This window comes from Microcaecilia unicolor, chromosome 3 (assembly GCF_901765095.1).
Source record: "Microcaecilia unicolor chromosome 3, aMicUni1.1, whole genome shotgun sequence".
In the NCBI taxonomy this organism is placed as follows: Eukaryota; Metazoa; Chordata; class Amphibia; order Gymnophiona; family Siphonopidae; genus Microcaecilia; species Microcaecilia unicolor.
Genome location: NC_044033.1, coordinates 27,197,459 through 27,217,771, shown reverse-complemented (window position 1 = coordinate 27,217,771; position 20,313 = coordinate 27,197,459). Strand labels below are relative to the sequence as shown.

Genomic DNA, 20,313 nt, shown 5'->3' with positions numbered 1-20,313 from the left:
GCAGCAGTGGCTCATGGACAGTGCTGGCGGCCGCCCAAGAAGTAAACTCGTTTGGCAGGAAGGAGGTCTTTGGCTGGCGGGGCTTGGGAATCCCTGCCAGCCACACTAAGGGAGATGAGATTTTGGGTGGGTCTGAGCCCTAATTGGATGGGCTTTAGCCCACCCAAGCCCACCCATGGCTACGTCACTGCCAAGGAGTGACAGATATTACAACCCAATGATAACAGCTGCCTACCTTCCCCACCATCTGTACCAGGGTGGCTCCCTAGAAAGATTGGCATCAACAGCCAGAGATTGGTTTTAATCTTTTTATAAGAAGACTCTTAAAAAGTCTGAGTGGTATGGAAATATAAGATGGAACATAGTTAAAGTTGGAAGAGAAAGGATCCCCTTCATTTGAGTAGGTAAAGGGGCATGGGACTTGCCAAATGGCCATTTTGTACCCACTGGGCAGTCAAAACCTTGGGTTGCATTCAACTACAGCCAATGGGACAAAAGAACAGTTCACATCAAAGTGGAGGAGTGGCCTAGTGGTTAGGGTGGTGGACTTTGGTCCTGAGGAACTGAGTTCAATTCCTGGCATAGGCAGCTCCTTGTGACTCTGGGCAAGTCACTTAACCCTCCATTGCCCCATGTAAGCCGCATTGAGCCTGCCATGAGTGGGAAAGCGCAGGGTACAAATGTAACAAAAATAAAATAGATACTATTGGAGATTCTACATGGAATCTTGCTACTATTGGAGATTCTACATGGAATGTTGCTATTCCACTAGCAACATTCCATGTAGAAGGCTGCGCAGGCTTCTGTTTCTGTGAGTCTGACATCCTGCACGTACGTGCAGGACGTCAGACTCACAGAAGCAGAAGCCTGCGCGGCCACATTGGTGATCCGCAAGGGCCGACTTCGCTAGTGGAATAGCAACATTCCATGTAGAATCTCCAATAGTACCAACAGTGGAGGAGTAGCCTAGTGGTTAGGGTGGTGGACTTTGGTCCTGGGGAACTGAGTTCAATTCCCGGCACAGGCAGCTCCTTGTGACTCTGGGCAAGTCACTTAACCCTCCATTGCCTACCGCATTGAGCCTGCCATGAGTGGGAAAGCGCGGGGTACAAATGTAACAAACAAAAAAAAAAAAAAAAAAGAAACCTAATCAAGCTCCTTATTTAAACCCCCTGGGGAAGGTGTCCAAAGTATATATCCAGCGTTGCTCCTTACAGTTTAATAATCTTTCACTAGATATAAACATGAACTAAAGTTGCTGCATGAAAGACTAAGGAATATACAGGTATTAAACATATTAGGAGTGAGAGAACCTATGCAGAATTACCCTCCAAATTTGGTACAGTAGGAATCTAAAGGTGGCCAACATTTTGACAGTCATGTTACTACCACTTTGAGCAGAAGCCTTCAGTGCTTGATTAACATCTCTTTCCTTTTTAGATATCCTCTTTTTTTTTTTTTTTTTAAGTCCTTCACCGTTTATCTTTCTGTTGCTGTCTTCGGGAGAGCATTGTAAGCAAACCCCACTCTTTCCATGAAAACTTTTTTCCTGTTAACAAGCATTAATGCGCATTATTTACCACAGGTCAAATTTTTTTTTTAGCTCTGTGGTGGGAAATATCTACTATAATAAAACTCACCCTCAACGTTCTGAGGACACTGACGTCAGTGAAGCCAAGCTCTGACTTCCTTCAAAAAGGTTCGAAGGTTCGTGGTGGTGAAGCCACCAAAATCGCTCCGGGCCCCGCCCTCGAGGGCGGAGCAATGGCAGAACAACGAAGGGGTTGGCAGGGAAGGAGGCAGGGAGGCGGGGGTGGGTGGCAAATTGCTCCTGGCCCCGCCCTTGAGGGCGGAGCAATGGCAGAACAACGAAGGGGTTGGCAGGGAGGGAGGCAGGGAGGCGGGGGGTGGGAAATCGCTCCGGGCCCCGCCCTCAAGGGCGGAGCAATGGCAGAACAACGAAGGGGTTGGCAGGGAGGGAGGCAGGGAGGGGTGGGAAATCGCTCCGGGCCCCGCCCTCGAGGGCGGAGCAATGGCAGAACAACAAAGGGGTTGGCAGGGAGGGAGGGAGGCGGGGGGGGGGGGTGGGAAATCGCTCCGGGCCCCGCCCTCGAGGGCAGAACAATGCCAGAACAACGAAGGGGTTGGCCAGGGAGGGAGGAGGGTGTTGGCGACGAAAACCTTGCTAGCGCCCGTTTCATTTGCTCTGAAACGGGCTTCTTTTACTAGTTTACTAGTAATGGGCCTCTTTTACTAAACCGTTCTAGCAATTCCTGGTGCAGCAAATGCGCTGCAGCCTGTTTATTTTGAATGGGCTGCGTCGCATTTGCCGTGTGGGAATCACTTGTGTGGTTTAGTAAAAGAGGCCCAATGTACGTTTATGGCATTAGCACACACTAGCATGGTAGCACATGTAGTAAATGTAGCCCTATGTTAACATCTCTAAAGCAAACAGATTATTACTACTATTTATTATTTATTTTTCATATTTTATTCCTGCTGGAATTCTGCTCAAAAAAATTCAAAATTCTGCAAGTTAATTAGCCAGAATTTAATCAATATTATTACAGCCACCCTCACTGTTACACATACATCCATATTTTTCCCAGAATTCTTTTTTTTTTTTGTATCCTCCCTCCCTGCACCCACACACAGCATCCACCTTTATAGCCCCCTCCCCTCCACCCACACATAGCATACAACTTTTGTTTACAGCCCTCCCTCCACCCATAGCATCCACCACTTTTTTTTACAGCCCCCTCCACCCTACAGCATCCCATTTTTATAGTCCCCTTCTGTCCCACAGCATCCGCCTTTTTTTGCTTCCCCTCCCTCCTACAGCTACTTTTTTTTTTAGTCGTCGTCTCCCCCCTACACCCATTTAACTTCCACTTTTTTTTTTTTTTTAAACATCTCCCTCCCTGCCATCCCTTCACATTTTTTGTCAGCTGTCCTTGCATTCACCCATGAGGCAGGAGTAAGAAGAGCTTCGTGGGAGGACCTCTTCAGGGCAAGAAAGAACCCCACTCTTTCCTGCCCGCTGCCACTGCTGTGGTCCGATGCCGCCACTTTTTCCAAATGGCCACTGAGACTTCCAGCGACAGTCTCATGAGATTACCACTTGAAGTCTCAGTGGCCATTTGGAAAAAGTGGTAGCAGCGGCAGCGGGCAGGAAAGAGTGGGGTTCCTTCCTGCCCCCCAACGAGCACAGCCAGCATCTGTCTTTTGTATTTCTATGACGCTATCAGTAGCAAGATTGCTATGGCACTGATGAGAATGACTCGTGGACAAGATGATCCTGGTTTATTAATGGGATTTTGAAGACAGAATTTCTCAACTTTTATACACGAGTATATGCGGTATGTGAAGTTGTTTATTAGAGGAGGTATTTGGATGAGCCTTTATAAAGTAAGCATAAAATAAGTGCCTTTGTGGATTTCATAATAAGGCTCATAGATGCCTTATTATGAAATCATCCCTACCAGGGAAAATCCAGCTCATTTCTTTTTAAAGAAATGCTGCTCTACTGCCCAGAGATTATTCTGTTGTGTATGAATGAAGATATAAAAGAGATAAGTCTTTAATGATTAAAGACAATGAGATCTGTCTGTCAAGGACTGGATAGGTGAGAACTATGGACCAAGAACTTCAGTTGACCTATAGCAAGAAATATATAATATAAATTCTTGGGTTATAAAAAATCTTTTCCTCTCCCTTAAAAATAGGTTTGGGCCAACAGATTTTTCAGCTGGCAGAAGCAGTTACGGGTGCCCAAGTCCAAGTGCTCCTAGAGTGTTTCACCAATAGCTTTGAGGAAGTGAAACTTCTTGCATTTGAATTGCTAAGGAAGCTGCCGGATGCTACAGTATATCGACAGGTATTGTTTTACATGGGGAAGCAATGGCAGTAGTATGTGACCTCAACATCAATACAAAGTAGCATGGACCTGAAGTTATTTATAAGAAACGCAAAGCTGGGTCAGACCAAGGTCCATTGAGCCCTGCTTCCAAAATCTGTCAGTGGTCAGTCTGAGTCACAAGTACCTAGCAAATCCCAAAAAGTAGATCTGTTTTCTCATGTCCATGGATGAGCTATGGCTCTCTTAAGTCTTCTTGGATAATTCTTAATGGACTTTTCCCAAATTTCTTTTGAACCTCACTATGTTGAGTTACTTTGACTACTTAATCCAGCAACAAATTACACACCTTAATTATGAGCTGTATCCTTCATTGTCTTTTATAATTATGTTTTAAGCTTTTATAATGTGTTACTGCCATCTTTCTTTCCGTTATTGGTTGTTATAGAGGGGCATAATCGAAAGGGACACCCAAGTTTTGCTGAGGACGACCTCGCAAAACGTCCTGACGGAGGGGCGGGGAAACCTGTATTATCGAAACAAGATGGACGTCCATCTTTCGTTTCGATAATACGGTCGAGGACGCCTAAATCCTTAAATTTAGGTCGTCCTTAGAGATGGTCGTCCCTAGACTTGGTAGTTTCTGATTTTCGGCGATAATGGAAACCAAGGACGCCCATCTCAGAAACGACCAAGTGCAAGCCCTTTGGTCGTGGGAGGAGTCAGCATTCGTAGTGCACTGGTCCCCCTGACATGCCAGGACACCAACCGAGCACCCTAGGGGGCACTGCAGTGGACTTCAGAAATTGCTCCCAGGTACATAGCTCCCTTACCTTGGGTGCTGAGCCCCCCAAATCCCCCCAAAACCCACTAACCCCAACTGTACACCACTACCATAGCCCTTACGGGTGAAGGGGGGCACATAGATGTGGGTACAGTGGGTTTGTGGTGGGTTTTGGAGGGCTCACATTTACCACCACAAGTGTAACAGGTGGGGGGGAGGGGGATGGGCCTGGGTCCGCCTGCTTGAAGTGCACAGCACCCACTAAAACTGCTCCAGGGACCTGCATACTGCTGCGATGTACCTGAGTATGACATTTGAGGCTGGCAGAAAATATTTTTAAAGCTATTTTTTGAGGGTGGGAGAGGATTAGTGACCACTGGGGGAGTAAGGGGAGGTGATCCCCGATTCTCTCCGGTGGTCATCTGGTTAGTTTGGGCACCTTTTTGTGCCTTGGTCGTAAAAAAAAAAAAAAGGTCCAGGGAAAGTCATCTAAGTGCTCGTCAGGGATGCCCTTTTTTTTGGTGTGGAGGAGTAGCCTAGTGGTTAGTGCAGTGGACTTTGATCCTGGGGAGCTGAGTTCAATTCCCACTGCAGCTCCTTGTGACTCTGGGCAAGTCACTTAACTCTCCATTGCCCCTGGTACAAAATAAGTACCTGAATATATGTAAACCGCTTTGAATGTAGTTGCAAAAATCTCAGAAAGGCGGTATATCAAGTCCCATTTCCCTTCCCCCTTTCCATTATGGGTCGAGGACGTCCATGTGTTAGGCACGCCCGTCCCGCCTTTGCTACACTGCTGACACGCCCCCGTGAACTTTGGTTGTCCCTGCGACGGAAACCAGTTGGGGACGCCCAAAATCGGCTTTCGATTATACCGATTTGGGCGACCCAGTGAGAAGGATGCCCATCTTCCGATTTGTGTCGAAAGATGGGCGTCCTTCTCTTTCGAAAATGAGCCTGACAGTGTTTTCTACTATACTTTTTAGATCAGCGGTTCCTAAACCTCCAGCAAATAGAATGTTAAGGATTACTCAGAAAGGAATGAAGAACAAAACTAAGAATTAGAGCTGTACCGAATAGCATATTTCACTATTCGGCTGAATACGAATAATGAAAGATGATATTTGGCCAAGTACAAACACCAAAAACGAATAATGGCCATTGAGCTTTAACATAACAAATAATAAAAGAAGGAACGTGAAATTAGAGATGAAATGTTTATTTCAGATGGATTTAGCACAGTAGAGCCCTAGATTATTCATATTCGAATTTACATCATTATTTGGCTGAATACGAATAATTGTATTCAGGGCCAAATCGAATATGAATATTTGGTACAGCCCTACTGAGAATATTGGCATTCCTTTAGATGCCTGATGCAACAACACCTTGAGTATGATAGGCACCCCATTTCAAACATGGAAAAAGTTCAGAAAAGGGCAGCAAATATGATAAAAGGATCAGAGCACTCCAATATGAAGAAAGACTAAACAGTTAAGGCTTTTGAGCTTGGAGAAAAGATAATCGAGAGGGAATGTGACAGAAGTTTAGAAAATCATGAGTGATATGGAACTGTAAATAGTTCAGTTGATTAAGCCAGTGGTTCCCAAACCTGACCTGGTGGAAACCCCAGCCAGTCAGGTTTTCAGGATATCCACAATGAATATTCATGACAGACCTGAGATCCTGGCTTCATTGTCCTTCATTTACATTTTTTTGTCTCCTGTTTTTATAGCTGCCTCCCTTTCCCTCCACCCTTGCACCTGTTTGTTCCTAGTCTGGTCACTAGCAATGATCTTGAGGCCAGCAGCCAGTCAGCAGGGCTTCCTCTAGAACCTTGTTTCATTGATCAGCTGAGTAAGTGATCCCAAGGGTTGTAAACACCCCCTTTGTAGCATCTTCTACCATGACACAAACCGAGTGCAGAAGACCTGATCAACTCACGAAACCCAGGTTCCACTGAATGGCAGTACACAACACTGCCACAAGGCAACCCTTTGTTTTTCTAATTTGAAATGGATGCAAACGGATGTGTCCTGACTGACTAGAAACCGTGTTTAATCATAGAAGTAGTTTTCAGATATTTTTCAGTCCATTGTTTTCTAGATATACGTGTTACCTTTTCCTGTTGTGTGTAATCTACAGGGTTATGAGTCATCTTCTACAGTTGTTCAGAGAGTATGTAAATTTCCTTGTAATACCATACCAGTCCAGTCCAGATGAATGGGTTACGTACATAGTAACATAGCAGATGACGGCAGAAAAAGACCTGCATGGTCCATCCAGTCTGCCCAACAAGATAAACTCATATGTGCTACTTTTTGGGTATACCTTACCTTGATTTGTACCTGTCCTTTTCAGGGCACAGACCGTATAAGTCTGCCCAGCACTATCCCCTCCTCCCAACCACCAGCCCCTCCTCCCACCACCGGCTCTGGCACAGACTGTATAAGTCTGCCCAGCACTATCCCTGCCTCCCGCCACCGGCTCTGCCACCTAATCTCGGCTAAGCTCCTTAGGATCCATTCCTTCTGAACAGGATTCCTTTATGTTTGTCCCACACGTGTTTGAATTCCGTTACCGTTTTCATTTCCACCACCTCCCGCGGGAGGGCATTCCAAGCATCCTGTCAGGTTCTCAGGTTCAGAGCCCGCGGGGCTGGGCTCTGAAGCAAACGTGAGCCCTTGGGCTGCTGACGAGGAGCGACAGCAGCAGGCAAAACCCACCAACCAACACTGGGTAAGCACACCGGCAGGGACTGCAGGCACTGCCCAGCGAACCGGAACACATGGACTGGAATCCCCCGGACTGGTGGACACAGGACTGGAACACACACCGGACCGGAACACACTGGACTGGAGCACACCAGACTGGAACACCCTGGACTGGTCCCCCGGACTGGAGGACACAGGACCGGAACACGGGACTGGAGCACACTGGACTGGTCCAACAGCTTCACCTGTACTTAGCTACTAAGCCCCCCAAGAGTTGAGCTCCTGGGTTCGAGTAGCCGACAGGACTTACTGGATACCGGATGACATAGGGACCAGGACTGGAAACAGAAGTGCTCCTAACCCTAAACTGATCTATGTGCTCCCAAGCCCTAAACCAGCAGGAGTGTTCCTAACCGTAAACTGACAAAAGGACTTCCTAAGCCCTATACTAACCAGGAGCTCCTAATCCCTGCTCAAGAAAGGGACTTCCTCAGCCCTAGACTAACAGAGCAGGGAACTAAACACAAAGCTAACACAGGTGCTACTAAGCACCAAGCTACAAGCAGAGCTTTACACTAATAAGCTAAACACAGAACTAACCAGCTACCTAAGCACTGCTCTAGCAAGCTAGATACAACTAACAAGGTGCTTCCTAAGCACTACTCTGGCAAGCAACCAGAAGAGCTCCTAGCACTAAAAGGGAAGACAGGGGAGCCACAAGGAAAAAGCAGTGAAGCTAACACATAAGCCAAAAGTGATTCTAAATCACCAAACACCAACAGCAAAGACTGCAATGCTCCCAATAGCACAAACACCAGAAGTACTTCTAACAGCAAACTCTGCAGTGTTCCTAACAACACCAAACCCTGAAGTACTTCTATCAGCAACAGAGCTTCCAAAGCCCTACACACAGCAATGCTTCCAAAACCAAGAGGGAAAAGCAGGGGAACCATAAGGGAAAAGCAAGAAAGCTAAACACACAGTCACCAGTGCACACTGCACTAACACTAACCTGGACCTTAGCAAAAGCAAGCAGGGAAACTAGACACAACGTCAGAAGTGCACACTGCACCACCCTACCTACAGCAAACACCACTGTTGCCAAGGCCCTGAAGGAAACAAGACCACTTCCTTATCAAGGCCCTCCCTGATGATGTCACACTCCCTAGACCTAGGCAAAAGCACACTGACCCAGAGAGGCCCAACCCACACCAATGCAAAACCGTGAAACACTTGAAGCCAGTACACCCAAAGAGAGTTAGAGCAACTCAGGCAACATACCCACAGGTGCAGTGTAGTGAAACAATTAGAGCCATGCTGCTGGAAGCTGCCAGCACAGAGAGACAGAGCCAGCTCAGAAAGGACAGAGAAAAGAAACAGAAGCCAGCTAAGAAGCTGACCCCCAGGAAAGAGGTAAGTTTGAGAGGGGTTCAGACCCCAATCATAACACATCCACTACTCTCTCTGTGAAAAAATACTTCCTGACATTTTTCTTGAGTCTGCCCCCCTTCAATCTCATTTCATGTCCTCTCGTTCTACCTAAATATAGTTCTGTGATTCATCCCCTTAAGGGTATTGGGTAGGCTGGAATGTTCAATATTGTTTCAGTCTCCAAAGGGATGGTGGATGGACTGTGTAGCCAACTCCTGCCCTGATTCAAGCTGGTTGTCAGTTGAGCAGAGGGTTTCTTGGAGGATTTTAGCTCCTTTAATTACAGCATAAAGAATGGGTCTGGGTGACATCTGGTGGTGCCGGTCCCCCCATCTTCACTCCCCTGCTATTCAGCGGTTACTGTGGAGTTTCTTGAGGCAGTATACAAATTGCTCTACTTGGGTGAGCAGACTAGCTTTGTCAACAGGTATTTGGTTCAGCAACCCTTTTCTCAACTGGTAAGTGCTGATTCTGGACCCCTTTTTTCTCATTCAAAAGTTTGTGGTTGGGGTGACGTGTGCGAGCTGAGTCTGTCAGATCCTTACTTACTCTCAATGGTCGGTGACTGTTTCAACTGCTGCCTCAGAGCGCCGGTTCTGATTCAACTTCAGTCTTCCTTCCTGCGTTCCTGACGGCCTTCTATTAGAGAGTCCTTTAGACTCTGGTTGTGACTTTCTTTGGGCCTTGCTGGGCAAGTCTCAGTTCAGGTAAGGCTGCTTTGATGCCCTTTTTTTCTCTTTCTGGGTCTCCTTGTCTGTTTGGTGACTGTTTTCTTTGACTCTTCTGGGGTGGTGTGTTCGTCTCCCAAACCCATTTGTGGCTTAAGAGTAAGACGAGTTAAAAAGTAAGGTGACTAATTTAAAGAAAGTTGCACATCAGGTCAGAGAGATGATTAACATATAGATAGGTTAGAGAATAAGAGGAGTTAGAAAATAAGATGACTAAAGAGAGGTGCACATGAGGTCAGGGAGATGGTTAAATATTATCTCAGCTAGGATAGGAGTGGATAAGCATGTCCTGCTGCAGTAGTTCAGCCTGTGACACTCCTTGTGTATTTGAGTGAGGCTAACAAGTTAGTTCCTTCTTCCATTAAAGGACTAGTAGAAGAGCCAAGCTTTCACCTGCTTCCTGAAGTAGAGATAGTCTTGTATTAAGCGGAGCCTTTCAGGAAGTGCATTCCAGAATGTGGAGGCTACTCCAGAGAAGGCTCGCTTGCGGGTATCCCATCGTGATTTGTCTTTTGGAGAGGGTGTGGTTAGTGATAGTCCTTGAGAGGACCTTAGTGTCCTTGGCGGTGTGTAGATGATCATTTTATTCTTCAGGTACTCCGCCATTTCCTTTAAGGGCCTTTAAGATCAGACATAGAGTTTTAAATTTAGCCCTGTATTGTACTGTAGCCATTCTAGTTCTGCTGTGATTCTTAGTGGCTCTACTTTCGGATTCTCCATTAGTCTACTATATTCCTTCCGTCAGGGTGCTACAGCTGCTCCTTTCACCTTTGAGGTACAATATTGACTGCCTTTTTTTGTCTCTCTCTGTAGTCCCACCCTTATGGGTACTGCTTTGCTATATCCTATTTATCTGTACTGGTCTGGCATGACGACAAGGAAGGAAAAGTTATGTCTTACCTGATGATTTTCTTTCCTTCAGTCCTACCAGGCCAGTCTAGACTCCCACCCGATTAATTCATTGGGTTTCTTTCTTTTGTGTGATATTCCTTTCTCAATAGCTCTTGTTTTGGAATTGTACATCTTACTTCCAGGTGTTTTATTTCATGTATTCGCTCCAACATGTCTTCTAGATCAGGGACATGCCTGAATGCCAGTAAGGTATGCCTCCTTGCTTATTGGTCTTTGCTGAATGAAACAGATGATCTTGAGTTTTCAATAATAACTGCCAATATGGTCAGGAGCACCACTGTTTGGCTAATCAAGCCATTGAACATTCCAGGCTGCACGATACCCATAAGGGGGTGAATCATTAGAACCCTTTTTTTTTTCTGTAAACATCCGCTGGTAGATGGACATAATTTTCTTTCCTTTAGTCATTCCAGACCAGTCCAGACAATGGGTTATGCCCATCTACCAGCAGAAAGAAAATTATCAGGTTAAGATGTAATTTAATCTAAGAAGTCAGTTTTCAAAGCTATTTCCATGACCACACGTTGTTCCAGAACATGTGTACTGCTTCTAGCTTTTAATGGAGATATTCTCGGGGGAAGTTGAGGGGTGTTAGGGTGGGAATTGAAAAACACACATGCTTTTGTTTAAATCATTTATTTATAATTTTTCATTTTACAAGGGTCACTTGGCAAACAGTAATACAGAGATGATTGCACATTAATACAATATAAGAAGAAAACAATCCCAACTAGATATATGGATTATATACAATCTTTCTCTTAGACCACAAAGTGAAGAAAAATAGGGAGAGTGAAATTAGACAAGGAGATCAATTAAACAGTAAACAGAAAAAAGAAAACATGATATTAACCTGATTATCTCCAGATATTACTCATCTACTTCATTATTCCACATTGATCATCTGGTTGGCTTCCTCAAGACCAAATACGGCATATAGTCAATTCATTTCATTGAGAACATACTTATTGTCCAGATTTTAGTTAGAAATAATACATCTGATTACATTCTCTCTCTTTTAAAAAGCAGAAATTATTTAACAATACATATACTTAAGTCTCTAATTCAAATCCCACTGATTAAAGCAATCCCAGTTTTCACAGGCTTCACTCCTTTCGAAGTAATAATTAAGGAAATATTTCTGAGGAAAACTTTAAGAGTCATACCTGGAACTCTGGGAAAAACAATAATCTCGACATTAATCATCCACCTTATTATTCAAAGTTTCTGGTCCATTATCATTTTCAAGATCATAACCAGTTCTTGCTTGTACAGAACTTCATCTGTCATATCAATTTTTTCACTCTCAGAGGATTCCACATGCTTTTGTATTTTGAAACGTTTGCGAGTTATTTTAGTTGGAAAATGTATCCAAAGAAAAAGAAGGTGAATAGCTCTATGGGTTCCTTTTTTTCATTAAGGCAGTTTTCAAAAAGTAAGTACGTGCATACTTTTGCTTTGAAAATTGGTGCAGAGTTCATGTAGAAAAAGTATCTATGGACTTTGCAGAAATTCAGGATCTCTGAAAAGTACTCCTGTTATAATTGAATTAAAGAGGAGTATTTTGTTAGATTTTCTGTATTATGTTACTTGTTTTAAGGTATTTTTATTTGTGTTTTATGTTCATTGTGCCTCTAAGTTGCTCAAGATACGTTTTGATTGGGTGACTTAGAAATCAGCATTCAATTGTTGACCTTTTGCTTTGTGTCAGGACTTTGAGCAGCTTACGGCATTGCTGCAGGCAGCACTGGATCTCAGCACGAGCACGAAACACTTTGACTGTGTCACCGCTTCATACCTGCTGAACTTCTTAGTGCATCATGAGGAATTAATGGCAGCTTTGAGCATGTGCACGTTGCATCAACAACCTTTGCCAGAGCTTCATCTGGACCAGAGCGTGGTTGCTAGTACTATGGAGAAGAATACGTTAGTTGGTTAGTTTCTTTTTTTAAAGCTTTTCCAAATATATAAATCCAAATGAGCAGATTGAAATAAATATAATGGTTCATTTAAAATTAAGAAAATAGGGTGGGGGGTGGGGGGTGGAGGACAGGCCTCAGCCTTGGAGGTTTTCTTTCCATTCTTGCTGAATTAGAATTTGGGATTTTGGGAGGGGGGAGGGAATGTTGATGGCTGGTTCGATTTACTGGGGGGGGGGGGGAGCCTTTGATGGCTAGTTTGATTTACTGGGAGTATGACATAGTAACATAGTAGATGACGGCAGAAAAAGACCTGCACGGTCCATCTAGTCTGCCCATGATAAACTCATATGTGTATACCTTACCTTGATTTGTACCTGTCTTTTTCAGGGCACAGACCGTATAAGTCTGTCCAGCACTATTTCCCGCCTCCCAACCACCAGTCCCGCCTCCCACCACCGGTTCTGGCACAGACCCCGTATAAGTCTGCCCTCCCCTATCCTAGCCTCTCAACCACCAAACCCCTCTTCCCCCCGCCACCCAATTTCAGCTAAGCTTCTGTGGATCCATTCCTTCTGCACAGGATTCCTTTATGCCTATCCCACGCATGTTTGAATTCCACAGTTTAGAATGATTTTTCTTTGGTTTTCTATGGTTGCTGTATTTACTCTCTGTTTTGTGTTACCTTTCAAGAAGTCATCGATAAAAATTGTTACACTCTAAAATGAAGAAAAACGTGAAATACAAATGAACACTCCCTCTCTCTCTGGATAGTGGTTGAATATTGCCAACTATCCATAGATGCTCAAAACCTAACGCCAGCGTTAAAGGTGATTAGCACCCGACTAGTGCGCACATTAATGTGCACAGAATGTTCAGAGGACTCTAGCGCAGGTATCAATGTGTGTGTGCCAAAAATGTCTGCATATTATATTTAAATGTATTGAAATGGATTTTAATGAGGTTACTTGGTATTCACTCCCAATGCTTAGATAACAGAACAGAGCCTTAATGCTGAAAACTTACCGCCAGCTCGGTAGTGATGATGAAGATTTTGAGGAGAGGATTTCTGAGCATTAAACTACCTGTTTTGTCTTTTGGAAACGGAAGGAAGCCTGTGCAGCCTCTAGGCGCTGATAGTGAGAAACAAACGTGAGCAAGTCTGAGCAAAAGTGAAGGTGAAAGAACACATTGGTGCCTGTTTTTCTGTGCTTAAATATGAGCCTTTCAAAAATTTAAATGCAAACAATTTTTAAAAAGCTTATATTTAAAGGCGCAGAAGAATGGCACCAGTGTGTGCATGCACTTCTAGGTTTGCCTGGTCATGTGCACAAGATCTGTGTTTCAAATCTTCTGTGTACATGTGCCAGGCACAGTCTTTCCCTTTGCTTTTCGTTTATTAGTGTGCATAAAATTTGAATGTCATTTACTTTGAGCATTTGTCCGCCAGTCACCCTTCCACTGCTGGGCCATGGCTGACCCTGCTTAGCTAGGTTGTTCCAGCTACGACTCCTGCTCCGTCTGCCCCGGGCAACTCTCCGTTCTGATGACCACCTCCCTATCCACCTTTCATTCAGTCATACCTCAAGGTGGTTTTTATGAATAGTATTTTCCCAAAGGATGACCAAAGACTTCAGTCATATCTTAAAAGAATTCCTCTTTTATTTTCACACAACACAGTTCATCTTTCTTGCAATACATGATTCTATTTCCTCCTTCAACATTAACCCTTGTTAATATTCACAGGGTTACACAAGGATTCCTTCTTTGAATTGCAGCATAAAGTTCACATTTCAATAATTAACCCTTGTTAATATCCACAGGGTTACCCCAAGGATTCCTTCCTTGACTTGCAACATAAAGCTCACAGCAATTCAATGTTATCTTCCTTTTCTCCACCCAGCTGGCAGTTTCACTCTCTCTTCTGCCTCAATCTCTGGGCTACTTTCTGCCACAGCCTCTTCCCCAACTGTCTCAATTCATCTCTTCCAATACCACTCAGTTTAGGAAAGACAGCAGCCAGCGAACCTCTCACCTTGGCTCCTCTAGACTGAGCCCAAGCAGACACCTCCATTCCTTCCTCCTCCCTCTCCCCTGACTCTTCCACTTTATCCCATTCCATCACCTCCTCCTCCCCCTTAGGCTCCCTCAGTTGTTCATCATTACCCTGATTGGAAATCTCCCAATCCTGCTCCTCCTCCCCCACTGCTTGCTTGTACTGTTTTGGGTCAGATGCATTATGGGGTCGGTAGTTCCTAGCCTTATCCCTTCCTTCCCCTACTCTTTTACCCACCAGGGGGCGAGCTTCCTGCTCATATGGGACATGTGCTTGCCTCCTCCGCTCTTTCTTGGGTCGCTCTCGCTTTCCTTGTGACCGTCCTCTCAGTAACCCTCCACACATTGCAGGGCTAGGTTCCTAAACTGTTTTTGCGCTATGGGGTTTGCGTTGTTGACTTTAATGCCGGAGCTTTGAGCATCGGGTCCAGAGTTAGGTGAAATATCCATGCTTGGCTCTTGCTCACTATTCAGATAGTGCTGGGGCAGTCTATAATATTTTTCAGGTGCAGTTATCCATATTATACCAGTGCAAATTCACTGGCAGGGCACTTACTCAGAAAGTGCTTTTGAATATCTGGCTCCCAGTGTTTGTTGATGTTTTCATGGTGCTGTTGGGCTTCTTTTTTTGGTGGAACCAAACACATTCATTTGTGCACTTGAGGAGTTGTCAGCATTGAAAAAGCATATACATAGAGTGGAGGGTCGAAGACAGGAAACAGAGGTGCAAGAGTACTAGGGGATGTGATGTTTTTCTGTTTATGTTCAAAAGAATCCGCTAACAAGCGGAGAACTGGAACGCCCCACGGGAGAACACAAGTATAGAAGAGAGTGGGATGTTTGACCATGGACAAACAAAACCTGGAGAGATGAATCTTAAAAATGCTTGTTTATTGATGAGAAAAGACTCGACACAGCCATTGTATTTCGGCCGTTAGGCCTGCATCAGGAGTCTACAAAACACATATATACACATAAACATTTGAATAAAAATACAAACCATATGTAATCAAAGAACTCAAATATTGAGATACTAAACAGTTATAAGGTGAACAAGGATAAGATGTTGCAATAATTGAAAAACATACAAAAATACAGTTGTCAACGATAAAATGTTACTCAAATGTTGACTCTCAAATATACATAAATATTGAATAAAAGCACAAACCATATCTAGACGGAAATGCTGAAACATTTGGAGATAAATGATATTGGAAAATGACAAATAAATATAATAAGGTGTAACAGCAATAAAAACATATATAAAAATGCAGTAAAGACAGCTAAAAAAATATGTATGTATATGCATTAGTTGCTTTATAAAACAACAATATGTGTATAAACATGTGAAATACTTTTTTTTAAAAAGTAGAATAATGACATTGCATAAAAAATAACAAAAGTTGAATATTAAGTAGATATAGAGATTGTATATATAATGCACGGACATTAATCTCTTTCTTCTTACCCAAATGTATACACTTATATGCATTGATGTATATCTGTGCACATATTACTTTGACAACCTATGCATACCGTATATATCTGTATACCTTCTCAGGGCAATATAACTTGTGTCTTTTAAATTAAAATAGATAAGTGAAAATGTTGGTGAAGTCATTAAATGGGTGTGAAAACAATCATAATAAACCTTAAAGCTTAGCTATAACACTTCACCACCCCATCCAATTTTAAATGACGTCTTTCTTTAAATGTCTGCTTAGTTCTTCTCTGTCATCCTTGATCTCTCCATAACACCAATTTGTTTCTTTCACCCTGTCATGGCGATGCCATAACAGATCTCTGTAAGCCACATTGAGCCTGCAAATAGGTGGGAAAATGTGGGATACAAGTGCAATAAATAATAATAATAATTAGAAAAGGGGAAAAAACAAAAAAATTAAAACGAAAAAAAAATTAAAAACGGGTGGGGGGCGGGGAAGGGGGATGTAGACATTACGAATTCACATGTAGGAAAATAAATAAGGAAGATAAATGAGATAAACAATTATTTAACTTTTTTTTTCACTGTAGTGTATGTGTGTGGGCTTTATTGGTATTTATCAGTTAAAACCTAAAATCAGAAGCACTAAGGGGCCCTTTTACTACTCGGCGGTAGGGCTACCGCCATATTTGCACAGAGGAAATTGACCTTACTGCTGGGCTTGCTCAGGATCCTGGCAGTAGTTCTGGCTTCCGACGTACAGAAAGTTTTAAATATTTTCTAGCGCCAGGGGTATTCCTGGCGGTAATGGGGCAGCACTGTACCTGATAGGAGGTGGTAAGGACTCCCCTGCAAATGGCTGTGCACCAATGTATTTCATTAGCACGTGGCCATTGGTAAAAGGTGGCCTCAATATGCAGCAATCCTGCGTGCTGATACCACCATGGGCCTGCTTTTACCACTGTTTAGCAAAAGGACCCCTAAATGTAGTGGGGACTATTTGATTTATTTCACATACCACCTGCTGCTAAAGTAAACAAAAACTACTTAGAATGATTGGTCAGCCAACAGATATCAGCACTGGGTGCTTTTAAGCAAAGGGATCAGTATGTGGAAGTGCTTTGTTTTCAGATTGATTCTTGCTTTGGTTTCAGTTGTCTGCAGTTTGCTGGGAAGCCTTGAGAATGAGATCTCTCAAGCTGAAAAATCCTTGCTGCAAGCATCGGCACACTTCCCTATGTACGGCAGAGTGCACTGTATCATTGCAGCCCTGCAGCAGTTGCCTTTAGGGTAAGTGAAACCTAGGAACAGGTTAGCAGGGAAGGAGAGATATAATGTGTGGGGTACAGGATTGAATACAGGCTAAGAAGAATGCTTGAGAACAAATTCACGTCTCCTATATCAACAATTTTCTATGATGTTGGGCACAACGGTATGCCACAATTTGCTTATCTAACATTGTACAGTAGAATATGAAATGCCCATATTATCCTAACCCTTATGGAAATTCTCATGCAGTCTGGACAACAGAAACTATATCTAAGCCAGTGATTCCCAAACCTGTCCTGGGTAACCACAGCCAGTGAGGTTTTCAGGATAACCAAAATGAATATTCATAGAAATGTTTAGTAGTAGTAGTAGAATATTCAAGAGATTGCCTTCTTGGTATGAAAATCTATCTCATGCATATTCATTGAGGATAGCCTGAAAACCTGACTGACTGGGGTTCCCCCAGGACAGGTTTGGGAATCACTGTTCTAAGCTATACCTCTTGGAGGTGACTGAATATGTTTTCCTATGGACTATATGGTTAACAAATTCCAAGTATTAGTGATACTACAAAGAGAAATAATTTAAGGACGATGCAGTAATGTATTCACTCCATTATCAGTTTCTTTAAAATAATCAGGGCTATTAGTTGCCCATATGTACCCGCTTTGGTTTTCTGACAATATATGCCAGTGCAGTTCTCAGATTCACTTTTTGTGCATGTATTTCCTGCCGAATAAAAAGCGGCTGCCTGATACCTGTGAAACATGCCTTTCTTATTTTATGACTTTCAGGTACAGAATGGAGCCACTTGTTTTATTTCATCCACATTATTAACTAGAAAATCAGAACGGACACAGAGAGCAGCTTTCTGGAAAAACAGTTTTTACTGCTATGGCAAATGATTTTACTTGCTGGAATTTGTAACACATGCTTTTCTCTGCTTCTTTAATGTAGTCTAATTTTAAATCTCGTGAAACCTAGTATTTAAACTTCATTGCTATGTTAATAAAAATTCATAGAGGCTAGATTCACTAAAGTCGCTACATGTTGTAATACCCTACTATGGCTTGGCACCACCCTGGTCACCTTCTCAGGATCCTCCAACCTCCTGGAACTGGGGTCCAGAAAACAGAACTCCCCCCCCCCCCCCCCCCCTCAAAAGTCCGGATCCCAATCTGGTCCAGGAGTTTATTGGTCTCCAAGCAGAGTGCTTCCAATTGCAAGGTTAAAGTTCCAAACATCAGGCTTTTAGTAAAGTTCAAAATATCTGACTTTTAGTTCATTAAAGCAGCTGAAGTCCTATAATTGTATTCTATGTCACACACTGTGTAGCCTTCCTCCAGGGCAGCGAGCAGTCATTTATATATTTATTTATTTTGACATTTATCCCAAACATACTGCGGCCCCTCCTTACCTCTCTACCCTCATCTCCCCTTACGTTCCTACCCGTAACTTCCGCTCTCAAGACAAATCCCTCCTCTCAGTACCCTTCTCCACCACTGCCAACTCCAGGCTCCGCCCTTTCTGCCTCGCCTCACCCCATGCTTGGAATAAACTCCCTGAGCCCATATGCCAGGCCCCCTCCCTGCCTATCTTCAAATCCTTGCTCCAAAGCCCACCTCTTCAATGTCGCCTTCGGCACCTAACCACTACACCTCTATTCAGGAAATCTTGACTGCCCCAACTTGACATTTTGTCCTTTAGATTGTAAGCTCCTTCGAGCAGGGACTGACCTTCTTTGTTAAACTGTACAGCGCTGCATAACCCTAGTAGCGCTCTAGAAATGTTAAGTAGTAGCAGTAAGTAGTACTAACAGTAAATAAACAACAGACAAAATTTACAAAGCCATAAACAAAATATCAAATACAGACCATTGATGACCAGTTGCAATGTAAGATACTTTATCAATGGACAGAAACCTCTCAAAGAGGAGAGTTTTCAGTCTTTTACGAAATACCAAGTAATCAAGCTGACCCTTGATTGTCTTTGGCAGTGAATTCCACCACTTAGCACCCTGGTATCTCAGCAGAGTGAACTGACTTATAATGCACTCTCTTGTATTCTGGAATATGAAGTCTAAGGTATACCCTAGAGCCCTGATGGCGAACCTATGACACGCGTGTCAGCACTGACACGCGTAGCCATTTTCGATGACACGCGGCGCTGCCGCAGTGTGGTCCACCCTCCCTCCTCGCTCCCGGAAACTAACCTTAAAGCCTCCTTTCACGTCGCAGCAAGCAGCAGCAGGGCAGGCCACTCCTTCCTTCCGTGTCCCGCCCTCGCCTGACGTAACGTCCGCGAGGGCAGAGCACAGAAGGAAGGAGGAGAGGTCTGCCCTGCTGCTGCTTGCTGCGACGTGAAAGGAGGCTTTAAGGTTAGTTCTGTGCCCGGTAGCAGGTGGAGGGGGGGCCCAGCAACCTCGGGTGGGCAGCGATCTCGGGTAGGGGGGGGGCCCGGGGGCGGTCCTAGTAGATTTTTCTCGAAGTGACACACCACCCGAGTTATGCTCGGTTTTTTGGCGAATTTTGACACACCAAGCTCAAAAGGTTGCCCATTGCTGCCCTAGAGTCAGAGGTTATATTGCATAGGGGAATAGTTATTAAGGGCTGCATATAATCCAGTGTCATACCATTTAATATTTGAAAGACAAATACGCATAATTTGAAAATAATCCTGGCTTTAATGGGCAACCAGTGCAGCTTGCATAATAATAGAGTGGCTCTATCAAAACACGATACTTTGAGGAGAAGCCTAGCTGCAGTACTTTGGGCCATTTGTAGCCTTTTTAGGATACCCTCCTTACATCCTACGTAGATGGAATTGCAGTAATCCAATTGAGTTAAAACTAAGGATTGAACTAGCAGTCTAAAGATGTCTGGTGAGAAATATGATTGGATTCTCCTCAGCTTCCAAAGAGACCTGAAGGATTTTTTCACTGTTGAGGAAACCTGAGGCTCGAACGTAAGATGACTGTCAATTAATACACCCAGTACCCTAAGTAAGGGGTACGACATGTCAGCAGTAAAATTATTATATGCGGTACAGTCAAAGAGTTTGGTTATCACAAGAAATTTAGTCTATTTAACTTAAACAAATTCTGAAGTCCAAGATTGCAACAAATCCAGACCAAGCCTAATCTTGAACTTCTGGAAGACAAGTCTTGCAAGGGATGTAGATTGTGACATCGTCCGCATAAAT

At 43.7% G+C, this 20,313-nt stretch overlaps 1 protein-coding gene across 1 annotated transcript in view; it reads left to right on the top strand.

The window, feature by feature from the left end:
- THADA (THADA armadillo repeat containing) overlaps positions 1-20,313 on the top strand; it is a 649,870-nt gene that overhangs the window by 85,663 nt on the left and 543,894 nt on the right. Inside the window, 3 exon segments of the mRNA XM_030195792.1 lie at positions 3,726-3,877; positions 12,137-12,359; positions 16,998-17,133. Of these exon segments, the coding sequence (XP_030051652.1) occupies positions 3,726-3,877; positions 12,137-12,359; positions 16,998-17,133 (511 nt within the window).